This window comes from Loa loa (genome assembly GCF_000183805.2).
Source record: "Loa loa unplaced genomic scaffold supercont3.17, whole genome shotgun sequence".
Classification (NCBI taxonomy): domain Eukaryota; kingdom Metazoa; phylum Nematoda; class Chromadorea; order Rhabditida; family Onchocercidae; genus Loa; species Loa loa.
In genome coordinates, this window is record NW_018108197.1 from 139,917 (window position 1) to 155,659 (window position 15,743).

The 15,743-nt window shown below is 34.4% G+C and overlaps 4 protein-coding genes across 4 annotated transcripts in view; 3 read left to right on the forward strand and 1 right to left on the reverse strand.

Annotated features, from left to right (window-relative positions):
• Window positions 1–363: 363 nt before the first annotated feature.
• Window positions 364–2,667, reverse strand: LOAG_07118 (hypothetical protein). The gene is made up of 7 exons (XM_003142652.2): window positions 2,480–2,667; window positions 2,036–2,162; window positions 1,704–1,949; window positions 1,278–1,433; window positions 1,067–1,171; window positions 801–887; window positions 364–671 (listed from the first exon to the last, which is right to left on the reverse strand). Exons 1-7 carry the CDS (start codon window positions 2,656–2,658, stop codon window positions 423–425), a joined length of 1,149 nt encoding a protein of 382 aa, XP_003142700.1. The 5' UTR covers window positions 2,659–2,667; the 3' UTR covers window positions 364–422.
• Window positions 2,668–3,085: 418 nt separating this feature from the next.
• On the forward strand, window positions 3,086–9,443 carry LOAG_07119 (hypothetical protein). The gene is made up of 9 exons (XM_020447343.1): window positions 3,086–3,189; window positions 5,040–5,131; window positions 5,240–5,326; window positions 5,604–5,759; window positions 6,064–6,256; window positions 6,464–6,513; window positions 6,645–6,689; window positions 6,838–6,884; window positions 8,645–9,443. Exons 1-9 carry the CDS (start codon window positions 3,117–3,119, stop codon window positions 8,706–8,708), a joined length of 807 nt encoding a protein of 268 aa, XP_020302416.1. The 5' UTR covers window positions 3,086–3,116; the 3' UTR covers window positions 8,709–9,443.
• Window positions 9,444–9,664: 221 nt separating this feature from the next.
• On the forward strand, window positions 9,665–13,756 carry LOAG_07120 (hypothetical protein). The gene is made up of 10 exons (XM_020447344.1): window positions 9,665–10,205; window positions 10,475–10,606; window positions 10,675–10,732; window positions 10,899–11,092; window positions 11,422–11,593; window positions 11,689–11,887; window positions 12,109–12,335; window positions 12,444–12,584; window positions 12,673–12,801; window positions 13,121–13,756. The coding sequence occupies exons 1-10, from the start codon at window positions 10,072–10,074 to the stop codon at window positions 13,217–13,219; spliced, it is 1,485 nt and encodes a 494-aa protein (XP_020302417.1). The 5' UTR covers window positions 9,665–10,071; the 3' UTR covers window positions 13,220–13,756.
• Window positions 13,757–14,352: 596 nt separating this feature from the next.
• LOAG_16754 (hypothetical protein) overlaps window positions 14,353–15,743 on the forward strand; it is a 5,473-nt gene continuing 4,082 nt past the window's right edge. Inside the window, exons 1-4 of the mRNA XM_020449408.1 lie at window positions 14,353–14,439; window positions 14,543–14,722; window positions 14,964–15,143; window positions 15,292–15,423. Of these exons, the coding sequence (XP_020307065.1) occupies window positions 14,368–14,439; window positions 14,543–14,722; window positions 14,964–15,143; window positions 15,292–15,423 (564 nt within the window). The 5' untranslated portion in view covers window positions 14,353–14,367. The remainder of the gene's footprint in view (window positions 14,440–14,542; window positions 14,723–14,963; window positions 15,144–15,291; window positions 15,424–15,743) is intronic.

Genomic DNA, 15,743 nt, shown 5'->3' on the forward strand with positions numbered 1-15,743 from the left:
TATATATATATATATATATATATATATATATATATATATATATATATATATATATATATATATATATATATGAAAAAAATCTCGAGATACAGTTGAGTTCAGTTTTTACAATCGAGCAGACGATACATCCTCATCGCTTATCCTCCGCGACTAACCTACAACCAACGATATCTTCGCATATCCGCCACCATTGGACAACAAACTACGATATTCTTCTATTCACTAAATACATTTCCCGTAACGTATTCTCAACTCAAAATTGACCTATCAACTAAACCGACAGTCAAATTATTGTCCAAGGCAACGACAAGGAGTTTGTTAGTTGATCATATTACTTGCTTTTTGTATAATTCATTTATCATTGCTTATCAATTCATCGTGTTATATACATACATATTTTATACCTTTCTTCCTGTTGTTAACTAGTAATATTGTGCAAGAACAGTATTACCTTCCGAATAAATCTGTATCGCCGAGAAAGAGTTCAACAGAAAAACAATTTCCCAACATAAGTAATCATTATTCCTTTGCCCTTCTGGCCTTTTCTTCAAATTTTCAATATCAATAGGAGTTTCATTAACTCGTTTATGGTTAGTCTTAGGTCTTGCTTTCCCATCTGGAAGTGTAAATTCTGATGCGCGTTGTTTTTTACGTTCAACTGTCTTCTCCAACTAAAATAACCACAAATAGAGGCTATACTTTTTTGCACAATACAGTGTTAAAATGAATTTTAAAAAGAAGGAAAGCCTCCAGAAACTGATATAAAGAATAATGGATCTGAGCATATGACAACATAATACCTGTTTTGTGCGTTTTTCATTACGTTTTTCCATTTGTTTTGTCCGTTCACTCAAGAAATATTCTCCACTTTCAAGCTGTCTATCAATCTAAAGTACAGTTTTAAGCTAGGTATTAGCTGTGAAAAAGAATGACGAGAGGTTCACCTCCAGGTGACTGATTACGACTAAAACTTTATGTCTAAAATAAACTGAGAATATCCCATGTGTTCTTAAAATTAGTAAGTAGATGCATATCTACTACTACCTTACTAATATAACAAAATTACTTTGCTCATAACAGGTGGAGGAGGAAAAGGGGTGTATCCAGCTTTTTTCTTCCACCGTGCAGCTTTCTTCTTCTTCGCTTGATTTGTTAATTGGGAAGGTTGCACCTGGAAATAAATTTTCTTCATATTGATGGTAAAGGAAGGGATTGTAAAGATGCAAATTATGCCACATTTTGTAATAAGAAGCAATCAAATATCCGAAAGATCGTACCTTCTTTTTGAATTTCGGTAGAAAGCGATCCCAATTTTCATTTTTCAAATTTTCATCCTTCATTAATTCACGTTTAATCATCAATGTTTTAATGTTATAGATAGGATGTATGTTATTCATACAATCTTCCACTATCACTCTAACATGCTTCAGTCCCTAGAAACCATGAAAAAACAACATTAATCATGTTCAAACAAATACCTTTTTTTTCCTTTTTTTGCAATCGGAGAGAGAAAATCGATAGCTTTCATCATCAATAGATTTGCTTAATTATTAGATTAGAGAGCTATCCGATGCGCAGCACAAGTTCGATCAAGTTATTCTTCGCGATTTATGTTACTAGTACAAACTAAGTCTTGTAACATAATATCTAATTAGCAATTGCTACTGAAGAGTGCTGAAAAGTAGAAGGAGTCGAAATCAAACTTCATATGGGCCAACAGCTGCCACTGTACTTCCCTGAACCATAACATAGCACTTAGTGAGCAGTTCAATTGCTTTCAGTGTTGCACCTTCGTTACCGATTAGTCTTGCACGACGTTTAACAAATCGCTCCTTATTTGCCACCATCGAACTGATTTTAATAATTTCACTTGCAGTGTCATCTTGAAGTACCCTTATTGCTTGTTCATATGGTACACTTCTTGAAATCAACTTCAAGACATCACGAGCCTAAAAAATTCCTGATTGTTCGAACCTAAAATCGTAAATCACTAGCAGATAATGAGCCCAATCAATGGCATGAGAATGAATGATACTTTTATTATAATATATGGATCCCATGTTTTCCTAGTCGTCTTGACGACCATTGTTCCTTCCAATAGATCCAGATCAACCTTCAAAAAATGTTCCTCGAAAGCTTTTTGTACCAAAGGCCAACATTCCCTGAAGTTGGAGTATATTAATCATTACAAAAGCTCCCGAAAAAATAGTCCTGTCGAAAAATAACATAATAAAGTCTCCAAGATCTCCAGAATTCAGCTTTCTTCCGATGGGAAACGACACTAATTTAAAAGATGCATTGGAACGCTAAAATAGGCGAATTTACTTTTCAGTAAGTACTACAATTGTTAATTTATAAGATTATTCCTTTCAAACTTTCAAAAAATGCATAACGATAGACATCAGTTTAACGAAACTAAAGAATAATCAAAACTAAGAAGGACTAGCTTTAAATACAACTGAAACAAAAACCGGCAAACCTGATGTATTTCTCGCGATACTTTGGGAACAGAATGGCAAATGAAGATTCGCAGATTAGCCCGTTCGGGTTATCCTCTTTCGAAAATGTCGAAATATCCCACCATTTTGGATCTTTCCCAGCAATCAAAATTTTTGACGTTGACGTAGCGCCTTCCTTGGCTCTTTCCGGTTCAACCATGAGGATTCTGTAGAGACTGGTGAAATACAATAAAGACCGATGAATAAAAGAGCTAAAATTTAACCACAGTAGTCATCTTGAAAGCTATCTGCTACGACCTTCATGTATGAAAGTATCCCCTGAAGTAGCAACGCAACACAGTTTACAACGAACAATCCCAGTACGTTCTCCGAGATAGATCAAATCATTGCACACTGTCACTGATGCCTTTCAGAACGCGTAGTACAACGAGTGCGTGGCATTTCGCACGCTTCGTTTGCAGTCAAATCTTGCTGTTCATCTGGTGTCGGTAATTCCAGGGATATCCGTATACGGAGTCTGTGTTATGGCTTCCGTCAGAGGGTCGTCTCTTCCGAGTTACTTTACTCTGTTCTTTCAAATGAGAGGATTAAAAAATTGAACCTGTAATCATAAGTGTCGTTTTTTTTTTCAGGAACTATACTAGTTTTATTATTCCGATGGCTGTACCACCAAGATTTCCTGGTATGATTCCAACTTACGGTGTTCAAATTCCTCAAATAACACCAATGAGTAAGTTTCCGAAACATCTGAATCAATTTTACGGGTATCCGCTTTCTTGATGGAAGCAGTAACCGTGGTGAGGAATAGCTACTGTCTTATTGCAGCTTTGATGTGATTGGTAATACTGATTACTTGGTCGTACAAACTGTTTAGAAAAGTGATGTCTTTAACTATTATAGGAGTACTTTGTGCTGATGGAATATTAGGATGAACTGCTTCTCCATTCCCATTAAAAGTTTTAAAACTGTTTACCCTTGAGATTGTACTTTAGGTGGTCTTGGTTTTGTGAGATCCTTAACATCGTCGGACTTTTTATCAGTTGCTATAATCACTGTGATATATGGTGAAGTTTTTGTTAATCGGTCGGAGTATCTTTTCTTTCATCTCCTTTCCCAAAATTTCTGCTACTGCAACATTCCTGCCATTGCAAAATTAAGAGAAGCACTAGAGATATATCCTGTCACTCAGCTTACCTATTATTCAGCCTTCCTGCGCTTCACCATCAGCCACCTTCCCTCCGCTTCCTAATTAAATTGTAACTCAAAGAACTTTTGGAATCCTCAACATCTCCATAATCTTGCAACGAGAGGAATGTTGGAACAGCTCAAAGAATGATTTTTTTTTAAACAGATTTCGCAGAATGAATTGAGGTCATTTGTGAGATCATCGCCTTCCTAGATTATAGTTTTGCATTTTTGGCTTTATTATCGTAACAGAAGTAGTAGTATGATCTTAGTAATTTGAGGGGACATGATTTTCCGATTATCCCTGAATTTCATCTTTCAAATACCAGATGCAGACTGTCCTTTATAAAACTGCCAGCGAACTTTAGTTGCTGCTCTTATTATTGTTTTAGTTACTGCTGTTATTCAGGTTTTGGATTTTGTTTGGAAATGTCTTTCTACACTTAAAGTTTCTTTTTTGATTCGTTTTTTTCTATCTGTTGATATTTTGATGCCTTGACAAGCTTGTGACACATGGCTGTAAATTTTCAAGACTTTTCTAATTTTAACAAAAATTATCAAAATCTTGTGTCACCAATACAGAGGAGTATTTATGAAGCATCCTCCTCCAGTCATGTGTCAGAAGAAACTGCTCATATATCTTGACTGCATGTTCATTTAAATTTCGAACTATTTTTGGTAATTTAAAATATCGAAATTATTCTCGGCTTTTCACTAATTAATTCCCTTTTCTTCACTTATTTCACCTTTAGACTTTTACATTTTCTTAACTTCAAAGTTGTAGTTGCCTTCAGCGTCAGATAATATTGTGTTGATCATTTTTGCATAACTTGGAATATAGGATTCTAATTGTAAGGTAAAAATTCAGCGCTGTCTCACTTTACAGTCGTGCGGATATTTCCGAGATGTGGTTAGGAGCACGAGATTAAAAACTAAAATTTCAAACATCAAATTTAATTTTTTTCAGATATTGCTGAAATATCAAAACATTTTTATCGTGTAATTGTAATTAGACCTTGAAAATAAGATGAAACTTAGGTTTTTTTCAAGAGCGAAATTCTATAAAAAAGAAATGCATGCGTTAAAATTAGTGAAAAGTTTATGCATCATTTGTGTAAACTTTTTGCTGAAACTTTGTTTTTTATCCCTTTCCTCTACTTGTATCTTCAAATAACTGGGATGTACCTCACATGCAAAAGACACTATTATATTTCAAGTTTTTCATTTTTCATCGGATGGGTAAAACATTATGGTAATTTTTGATTTTCGTAATAACATAATTAAGTGATTATAACAGATAATTTGCTTTCGATTTTCTGCAGTTTTTTAACTGATTCAAATGAAATTGCTTCATAAACTTAAATAATCATTTCAAGTCAACATGATTAATTTTAGTGCCTTTTCCGAATCCTTATTTTATGCCCAATCCTATCATGGCTGCGGCTGCTGCGCAACGGATGGCTGCACCACCCGCACCACAGCCTAAGGTATTTAATTTATTATTTTTTGCTACACAATTCCGTATTAGAAAAATTGCAAAGAAATTGCACTTTTATTACTTTTTCTTGCATGGTTTCATTGGCTTTTTATTTCAGCCTCCTGAGAAACCACCCGTCACGACAGTTTTCGTTGGTAATATAAATGAGAAATGCGGTAACGAGCTGATACGAGCTATTTTGACGGTAGATATGCTTCATACTAATTGCTTATTTTGTAAATAATATATGGTCAGTTGAAGGAGAAGTATGCGAATATGGAAGGAAGCGATAGTTTAGGATGTTGATAATACAGACATCGTTAACTAGTAGGAATAGCTTATAAATTCTTGGCGAACACTGACTTAATTTTTGTTTCTTCGTATGCTCATAACCATCCAAAAAATCATTGATATTGCTGCTGATTTTCTGGTTTTCTGATCTTGTGGGATACTGGATATATTTAACCTTTGAAATTTTGAAGGAATGTGGTGCAGTTGCAACATGGAAGCGCATTCAAGGTTCAAATGGCAAATTTCAAGCATTTGGTTTTTGTGAATTTGAAAGTCCATTTGGTACAATGAGAGCTTTACGAATTTTGCATGAGTATCCATTGGCCGAGAAGAAATTAGTAGTTAAAGTTAGTTTTTCAATACAGAAATAAAGGTCATAAAGACATGGTAATGCGGAAGCAGAAAAAAAGCAAAAAAAAAAAACCATTTCCTGTCGATAGGTACACGTAGAGTAATACCCAGTGATGTTGGAGAGATATGTTATTCGAAGTTGGATTGATGGTCAAAAAGTAGTTAGTTCTGTCAATAAGTTCCCTTGTATTCCGTATGGAGTACGGAATACAAGGGAACTTATTCGACATTCGACTTGTACTCCGTATTTTTCTTTTTCATTCCACTTTTACATCATGCAATAGTTGGCATAGTTTCCAGATTGATGACAAAACACGAACAATGGTCAAAGATTATGTCGCGAGAAAACGTGCAGAGAAAAGTTTACCACCTGAAACGTTAGCATCCGATGAAATGCCAGCAGATGAAGACAATGTTGCTGACGATGAAGAAATACGGCAAAAAATCCAAATACTGATTGAAAAGGATGCACCAGATTTGGTGCCCATAGAAGGTTACATTGCTTTTGATTAGTGGAAGTCAAAGAACTATAAAGTGGTTATATAGTCCATATGTGTGATATCAAGTCACTTTGAATTCTGTGATTATTGACACTTTGCCTTTTTTTTTTTTGCAATTTTAAGATAAACTGGAATAATACTTGGATTGAACAAAATACAATACCAAACTGATTTTTATAATTAAAAAACGCGCATTGCAGATGGTGAACTGGCAGAAAAGACTCGGTCTCCAGCTTTGGAAAAAGGAAAGGTGAGCAATTTAATTAATAGAATATGGATATATCATTTATTTTTAATTGCACTGATTTTCTGTTAGATGTATATTTTCATCATATTCTCTACCGGTCGGAAATGAATCAGTACTGAAACTGCACTTTTTAGGATCGGGCACTAGATCGAAGTGTTGAAAAACGAAAGGAAAGAAAGGTGGGTAACATTATACAGCTTCAAACAACGCTTTTCTATTTCTTAATAAACTAAGATTTGCAGTATATAATTTAAATAGTGTCTCAATGAAATGTAATAATTGAAGTACACACAAGTAGAGGTGTGTGTTTTGATAAAATCTGTATAGGCTAAACGCATATTGTTGGATAACGAAAGTACGCATTTTGGCAACGAGTAAGTTCCACATTTTCCATTTTCCTTTATTTTCTCACAGCAACTAATCTCTTTGCTCCCAAACCAAAAGACCGGTGTCAAAATCTGAGCATAAAACATAAGCAAAGCTTCAACAGCAACAGTGAATGCATATCACATGTTTGAAAAATGCTATTCTGTCTGCTTGAAAAGCTGTTTGTGTGTACGTCAACGTTTGTTTTTCTTTTTCTTCACGTATTAATGTCAAAAATTTCACGAAATTAGCAAATATTTCACTTTTTATCAAAGAAAAATTATGAATTCGGATGACTAATTAAATGTTCTCGCTTGTCTAATACTAACTACCGCCCCACTGCTCTTAATTTGTTCAGATTAAGATTGATTCTGTGTTTCGGTTGTTCCCTACATTTCAAATAATTTGTCTTGGTCTTCATTGAAAAAGTTGCTTCCAAAATTTAGTCCATTCCTTCTTGTTGAAATCAGTTGTTTTAGACCACGACATAGAAATGAAGGCTTTTCTACTCCATTTACTGCCACTTCCAAACAAGTTTGAACAGACTAATCGACTCCAAAACAACGAGGAAGCTTAAGATTTGAAAAGTAATCAATCTCATCTGACTACCGTTAATAAAATGAAATTATATTGGTAGTTTTCGCTAATACGCAGTATACATTCAATACTACCAATTCCGGTTTTTCATTTTTTGATGAAAATGACTGTATACTGACGAAATAACATAAACCGTTGTTTGCGATAAACAAGTTTGCTATAAAACAAAGAAATCACGTTCACTGAACAGATATTCAGTCCATTGTTGAATAATTTTTGGAAGTTGAGAGATATCCTGGGCTGATTAATACTTTCTAATATCACTTATACTTTGGATTAAAGAACTCAAATATAAAAATTCGATCACTTGTTGTCAGTTCGCCCTGATTCTTACAATAAAATTCGAAACATTTTTCATGTTGAGATCTTATTATGGTTTTAAATGTTTGGTTCTGCAAGATCTCACCCTTTTTAAGGCTCTGTTTTAATAGTTTGACTTATGTTCGACTCCCTGAAAGGTTATTTCTAATTTCAAATAACTTATTTCGTTGTCAGGAGTCGGAACAATCCAAACTGTCCTTTATATTTAGACAAGGTGTAATGTCAGTTCTCCCACCTGTGTTGCAGATCTTTTTGTATAATCCGTTAGATTGTGGGTTTTAAAGAATACATCTTCCTGCAGGGCCAGTGCATAGACTTGGATACCCTCGTCAATTTTCTATTTCTTTTTTGCACTTTGTAACAAACTGCAGCCTACACCGCTTAAAGTTTTGTCACTTTTTGGTTTAGTTAATCAACTTACCCAAATCCAGTCGATAGACTGAGACTTTGAAGAAGATTATTCAATTGTAAATTTTATAGCATGCACCTTTTACCCATTGGAATTCATTGCTTTAACGAACGGCATATCTCTTTCACATTTTGAATTGAGTGTTATTCACTTAGCAGCTTCATTATGAACTGAACAGCAGAGTACTTTGCGTAAATTCGTATATCGTATTTTTTGGTTAACTCAGGGCTTCTTTATTTATTTGCATGTATTTCATTTTCGTAATAGCGCAACGTCTTAATTTTTACGTTTTCTTTATTTTTGTTTTTCTTTTTTTTTAATGTTGTGCTGAAGCTTGCATGGAATTTCTGGGGCGCATTCTATATCATGTTTTTTTTTTCCCCCTTTTTTTTAAATGAAGAGAACAAGAGAATTATAGTGATTTTGCTTATAATATTACAGATTTGTACAATACGCAGCAAAAAATTGTCGCGCTGGTAAGTGTAAATGTTGCTGTTTTAAGTAACTGTATCTTGCCCGCTAGGAAACCATTTTCATTAAGTTTAATTATTTTTACGTTACACTAATATGTTTCACTTGCTTAGAGAGGTGGATAAATTGATAGCTTTTCTAATTTAATTATACTATTCAATTAACATGGTTTGATTCTGTCAGGTATATAGGGATGTATTTGGAAACGGTCAGTTTCGAATTGATCCGTTCAAGCTTAACAGAAAGGTGTCAGAACCTTGAAAGTTTGTGTCACCAATCTAAGATCTGTTTGTTGTACAAATGAGATGAAAATTGCTATCTGCAGTGTTTTATTTGGTTCAGCTGGCGTTTTTGGCATGAGAAATACGCCTTATCCATCAATTTTTAGCCACTTTATCGATGGTGTGACTATTTTCATAAATTAAAAGAAATATATTGATTTTGTCTTACATCGGCATGACAGAGAATGATCTAATATCACTTCCTTGTTTGGTCAGTAAATATCTTTTAGAGCGATGCTGGTGTTTTACTGTTACAGTGATTAGCCACTCTCGAGTGCATTACCGTCCACGTCCCTAATAAATTATTAAGTTTGGTTTCATTTTTCCTCTTTTATCGTATCTTTGTAATGATGGATTGAACGAAATTTCGCGTTTCACTTTAACATTCTGTTAATGCCGCCACAGTTCACCATCGGCAAAAAACCTAACGAGGGTTTTCATTTTTAATCATCTGAAGGTGATCTATTTTTGTTCTAAAACTCTGTGACAAAAATTGCTCATTTTGATTAGATTCGTCAATCATCTCTTACCAGTTCATATAATAATACAACGATGATTGCGTAATAATTAGATATACTTCTTACAGTTGCGATCAGAATACCGCTTTTGACAAAAAAGTTTGTAAATGTGGACGTTTTTAAATGTTTAGGATAGTCGCGAATATGTTCTGGATAAACAGTAACTGCATTTTTTATTATTTGGGGAAAAAAATCTCTTTGCATAATTAAATGATGAAATGAATTTTCTTACATTTTTAAGATTGATAAAACACTGTGTTATTACTTATTATTTCTTAATTGATTACTATTATTTGATGCTTAAATGAAACGACTGCAATGTTTGGAAAATAGTTATTGTCTAAAGGCTTATGTTCATTGTTTACAAAAAATAGTTTTATTTGGAGAAGGTAAGTTATGGTTATTACATTGTTGCATGCGTCTTTGTCCAGCCTAAGTATGATCAAATTAGAGATATATAGCGCAGATGGTATATTGGGAGCGCATATAAAATTGCGGAATAGAATACCGAATATAAAAGGTGCTCATGTTTTCATGAATACCATAAAATAAATGGCACTCTTGTTTTCATGTTTATCGCAGAATTGATCCAACTAATATGGAATACTTTCAGGACGATGACAAGTACAGCAGCCGACATCGGGCACATTCACGTTCTCGTTCAGATAGTCGAAGTAGACATAAGTCTCGGAAAAGATCCCGAAGTGATAGTGAACGAACTGATGTCAAAAAGTATTTGTCTCACTTCCTTTTTTAATTTGAAACTTTTGCATTGTTTAATCGTCAAAAGTTTTTAATATTCAAGTATGGAGCATAAGTTAGCTTTCAGTATCAGTATACACCATTAAATGATCTCTTCATATTCTTTACATTAGTGAAAAAAAAAGAAAATTACGGAGCAAACCATCTTCAATTGAATAGAAGTAAATGAAAGCTTTACTTCCGATTTTTTTTCAACACTTCTCTCACTTTCTAACGTCTCAAAATTACTATGAATTTAGGTCGTATTATCGTTCATCAAGCAGAAGTAGTGCATCAAGTCGAAGTAGTAGCAGTTCGTCTTCGGATAGCAGTTTTTCGAACCATTCCGGAAGCCATACACGAAAAGCATTTAGATCTCAGACACCCAGCAGGCAATTTTATTCCTTTCTATTGTAATTTATAGATACCGCTTCATTCTTTCAGTGTGACTACTTTTCAGAGATCGAGATTCAGAAGACAGTGATGAACAAAAGGAAAGAAGAGCATTGCGTAAACAGGTTACACTTCTTTTATTTCAGATCACTCAAAGAATTTTTTTTAAGCTTCTCGAAGTAGAAGACTTTCTTGAGATAGAAAATTGAAGTGGAAAGAAATTATCGCCAAGAAAAAGCTATTATGCGTAGGAACTTCATAGTTTCTCAAACTTAGAGGAAGTCTTTTCAGATTCGTGAAAAAGAAATAGCTTATGCTGATAGGCTACGTAAATGGGAAGCACGTGAAAGAAGACAGGCGAAATTATATGAGCGGGATGAACAACGAGAAAAACAACGTAAGCGTGATATGCAAAAAGAAGCGAAAAAATTGAAACATTTCCTAGAAGATTATGACGATGAACGCATGGATCAAAAATATTACAAGTAATTATTTTTGTCTTACACGAAAATTTTGGTGTTCGTTATTGCCTGGGCGATCAAAGTGTTTTTTATTTTGTGTAATGAATCTCTGAATGGTACATGTTGAACATTGGATAAGGTATGTGGCTAATAGGAAAAATGATGATGCATTTGTTAAGGCATCCCATTTAATTATTTATTTTTTTGATATGGTATTTTCGTATTTAAAAGGCGTTTAAGGAAATGATGTTTTGATATTCTCGTATTCAAAAGGCGTTTAAGGAAGTGATATTTTGAAGTTTGTGAAGATTTAGGGATTATTTAAAAATTTTTTCAGTTTTTTTTATTTGCAGAAGTTCTTCACTGTTTCAACGCCGGCGTGATTTTGAACGTGAGCGTGAAGCAGATGCTAAAGATCGGCAGCGTGAGCAACAAGAAATCGAGGAACTCAAAAAACAAATCTTGGCTGAGAATGCGAATGTTGAAAATCCGGATGAAGAGGCCAGAAAAAGGCATGAAGAACAGGTTCCTTGATACTTTAAGTTTCATTATATGTTTGTTGTCTGAAATAGACAACTTTTCTTCTGGGGAAAACTTCCTGGAGGATTGAATATATTTAGGAGGAAGCTCTATTACGGAAACTACGAGCAGATTCTGGAAGTCCAAATCCACATCGTCCTTTGGGTCAGAAACCGTTGCCATCTGAGCCAGAAAAAGATGTGGAGAGTGAAGAATCTGAAAGCGATTCTGAAAGTGATGGAAGCGCTGAGGAAACTCTCAAAACGGAGAAGCCTGAGAAGCGGAGTAGTTGGAAAGCTGGTATAACATCCATAATATTAACTTCATCATTTTGACTTTAAATTCGTTTTTTACTGGATTTTAATTTTTGTGTTACTTTATCGTTGAAATCAGTAATAATGATTGCGAAATTTCTCGCAATAGATGTGTAAGATTGGATTTTCAATTATGCAGCAAAGAATTTAAATAATCAATCTGTTCGGTAAACATACTTTACTAAATCAAGTATCACAATTTTTCAGTAGCATCTGAAGGCACTCCTGTTGCAAGTTCACCAGTAGTGAGTGTAGTATCACCTTCCGTAATGTCGTCATCAGTCGCAAGTCCAGCTATTGTACGTACGGATGTTATCACTCCTGCACGGCCGTCAACAAGTTCTCACCTAAATGGCGTATTCGGTTTCGAAGAAAATGATGAAGATGCAGCGTTTCGGAAAAAGAAGTTGAAACCATTCGAAATTACTGAAGAGGTAACAGAATTATGGCTTTCTGAGAGAAAGTTATAAGTTCTCAGCAACTGTATTTCGTTACTTATCAGTTTCCTCGAACTTTTCTTTTACTCATTAATTTCTGTTCAGGACCGCATTCAGGCGATGACATCGGAAGAACGCAAACAGATGATCAAGGATTTAATAGATCGGATTCCAACTGCTAAAAATGATTTATTTGCTTTTCCCATCAACTGGAATTACGTCGATAAATCTCTTGTTGAACAAAGAGTAAATATTATTTTAAAATTTAGGACACCTCTAGAATACTTTTTGGTTCCATAACATCTTACAGCTATATTTTTCATTTTTTTTCTAGGTTAAGCCTTGGGTTTCGAAAAAAATAACAGATTATATCGGTGAAGAGGAAGCTTCATTGGTTGATTTTGTTTGTGAAAAAGTGACATCGAAAACTGATCCACAGAAAATCCTCTCCGACATCGCTATGGTAACTTTTCCACCGATATTTTGACTTTCATCAGGAATTTAATTTATACTTGTACTGACCCACAGAAAATCCTCTCCGACATCGCTATGGTAACTTTTCCACCGATATTTTGACTTTCATCAGGAATTTAATTTATACTTGTATTTATTTATACGGAATCTGTCGCTTTTAACCTCTAGTTCTGTGCGCGCACTGCGCATTTGCATACTTTTTTACAGGACAACACGTTTGACTATTGTTATATTTTACTTTATTATTTCTCAAATGAAAAGTGTGTCAATATGCTTTAAGGCATTTGTGTTTCTACTGATTTTTATAGGTTTTGGATGATGAAGCAGAAGTTTTCGTTGTAAAAATGTGGAGACTGTTGATCTATGAATCAGAAGCAAAGAAATTAGGTCTGTCAAGGAAATCATAAGTTATGCGTTTTCCTATATTAGCCGTTTTCATTGAATTTGGTGTTCATTATTTTGGTGCTTCTGTTGCTTATTTTGTGCTGCATTCACTGTGTGCAGATGCAGTAAAATGGTCATTTTCAAATGTTTCGCGAACTGCTGTTTAAAACAATGTGTTTTGTTTGATAATCAATGTAGGCGTCTTCTACAATCACTTTTATTATATTGATTTTATTTGTAGTATGAGAAAAGAGTAGCAGTATTTTTAAGTTGAAGGAGTGTATCAATTTTTTATCAGTTTTAATAGCTCCATACTTGTACAGCAACTGTCCCAATACCACATTCTTGTCTTTGCTTAGAAAAATGAGCAATTGATCTTATGCTTAAGATCAACGATTCTTAAATATTTCAGTAAATCCAATTTTAACTACTGTTTGTGTTGTGAAAGGATACCTACGGCTGCTTGTTCTCAGTCATTGTTTTTATGATAAAGGAATATGAAGCATTTGTTTTCGGATTACTTTGTCAATACCTTTGAAATTAAACATTTAACACTTGCGATTATTTTCTCTTTTTCACGGGAATTTTCAGTTTCTTTCCACATTTTAATGTTTTGAAATTGTAGAGCAGTAGGTACTGCGTTCTTCGTAATGTGAGTGTACATAATGGGAGAGTAGTTCCGAGTAATATGACACTTCTCTGCGTCGACTTAGCACTTCATCCATTGTAGATAAGAATTTAAGAGATAAAACTAACAGTGAAGTTTGCGCAACTGAGTATTACACAACATGAGTGCACTAGAAAGAGAGTCTTTAAAATAGGGCAAAATATATGAAGTAAAGGGATAGGTTTTCTCAATTTCTTGTAACTTCGTTCCTTTATAGGGCGGAGGTGTTTTCAATTGTGAGATAATTTGGGGTCCTACGTCTAAATTCATAAGTCACGTTCATGTTTTCATGAAGTTATGAAGCCACTTCTTGTACTCTTAGTACTTCAGTACACTTTCCCTAACATAGGTCTACGTCGTACTGCTTTAGAATCTTATAGCGAGGACTTTTTGATGGTAAATTTCTTTTCTGGGTTTTCCATTCCAAGAAAGATTTCCTGTGATTCGTGGATAATTTTCACTGTAGAAAGTAACTGCAAAAACAAGGGATTGCAGCTGAAGAAGATGCAGTTTGAAGGGAGTCCGAGAAGTATTCCGAAGTTCCAGATTCAGAATGCTCGGGGATCAGTTCACAAGGTAACTTTGAATAGCTTTTAGCAAGTTAAGCTTAACAAGTATTATGATGGTTTTCAAAACTCTTCAAAACTCTTCGAAACTGCCACTCTCATTTCAAATTTAGGGTCCGAAAAAGATGGAAGATCTAAATTTACAAATGTATTTGGAGCCACCGATGGACGATATCACATTGCTTGAATTTCAAGAACTGGCACTCAGCAGGTTGAGAGTGTTGAAAGCCGTCGAGCAGGTAAAAGATCGTTTTCCACGTGAAACTGAAGCGATGAAAAATCAGTTAACAAAGGTAAGCAAGTGGCTACGCGGTATCAACATTACTTAATTTTTGCAACTCAATTATTGTTGTTTGTGTAATTGTTGTAGTCGAATGCTTTTGCAGCCGCTGTGAGCATAGATGGATATATTTTTGTAATGTCCGAGATACCGATTACAGCGTCTGAAAATTTGTTCAATGATGAGGGCGAACTAGTACAGCTGATTATGAATAAGTTTTAGTACTTCCGAACGAATCGTTTAGTATCCTTTAGCAGTTGATGAAACTGATGCCAATAGCATGTGGTTGTTGTCCACTGGAAGAACTCGAAAATGAAAGAAGACGCGATGTTATATCTCATTTCATCCTTCGACTTGCATTTTGTCAAACTCCTGAGCAGACTAAATGGTTTATCCAACAAGAAATGGACTTATTTAAATTTCGCTTTCAAATTGTACGTTTTCTACAAATTTTTATTCGAAAGATGAATGTTTAAAACGTTGTTTTGACCAGAAATTATTCTTAAATAGATAAAAATACCATCTTTTTCTTCAATATCACGATTTACTTTCATTTCAACATATGTAGAAATGCTGTTCAAGGTTTCAAAAAGTTATGAGGCCGTAACTCAATTTCTGCAAGCTAACAATTTTGATGCTCAATTGGTCACAGATGTTGAAAAAGGAAACCTAAAGGAAGACCTTTCGAATGCTTGTTCTATACCGCTTAGCAAGGTTAAACAACGACAACGTCGATTATAAACTGCTTTTATACAAATATCTCCTCTACGCTTTCATAGGATATTCGTTACGGGCAGTGCACATTTCTATATCTTAATAACTAATAATGCTGAAATTAAAGTCAACTCATTTGTTGGCAGGTTCTCTGCATACTTTCATGGTATGAGACATCATTCTTGTGTCAGTGCTGAACATGACTTTACGTGAAGTGTCATCGTCATTCCAACTATCTCTTTTTTATTCATATTTCAGCTAAGTTATTGATGGTTATCGGTCATCATAAAAATTTACTGGATATTCACTGCAGCGTTTCT

What these genes read in the sequence shown, in the direction of transcription:
- LOAG_07118 (XM_003142652.2), bottom strand. Translation starts at nt 2,658, where the DNA reads ATGGTTGAACCGGAAAGAGCCAAGGAAGGCGCTACGTCAACGTCAAAA. An exon ending in TATCGCGAGAAATACATCAG is followed by an intron (nt 2,163 to 2,479) that starts GTTTGCCGGTTT and finishes CTCCAACTTCAG; the next exon opens with GGAATGTTGGCCTTTGGTAC. An exon ending in CTCCACCTGTTATGAGCAAA is followed by an intron (nt 888 to 1,066) that starts GTAATTTTGTTA and finishes ACTGTACTTTAG; the next exon opens with ATTGATAGACAGCTTGAAAG.
- LOAG_07119 (XM_020447343.1), top strand. Translation starts at nt 3,117, where the DNA reads ATGGCTGTACCACCAAGATTTCCTGGTATGATTCCAACTTACGGTGTT. An exon ending in CACCCGCACCACAGCCTAAG is followed by an intron (nt 5,132 to 5,239) that starts GTATTTAATTTA and finishes TTTTTATTTCAG; the next exon opens with CCTCCTGAGAAACCACCCGT. An exon ending in AGTACGCATTTTGGCAACGA is followed by an intron (nt 6,885 to 8,644) that starts GTAAGTTCCACA and finishes ATAATATTACAG; the next exon opens with ATTTGTACAATACGCAGCAA.
- LOAG_07120 (XM_020447344.1), top strand. Translation starts at nt 10,072, where the DNA reads ATGGAATACTTTCAGGACGATGACAAGTACAGCAGCCGACATCGGGCA. An exon ending in GAAAAAGGCATGAAGAACAG is followed by an intron (nt 11,594 to 11,688) that starts GTTCCTTGATAC and finishes GAATATATTTAG; the next exon opens with GAGGAAGCTCTATTACGGAA. An exon ending in AATCTCTTGTTGAACAAAGA is followed by an intron (nt 12,585 to 12,672) that starts GTAAATATTATT and finishes TTTTTTTTCTAG; the next exon opens with GTTAAGCCTTGGGTTTCGAA.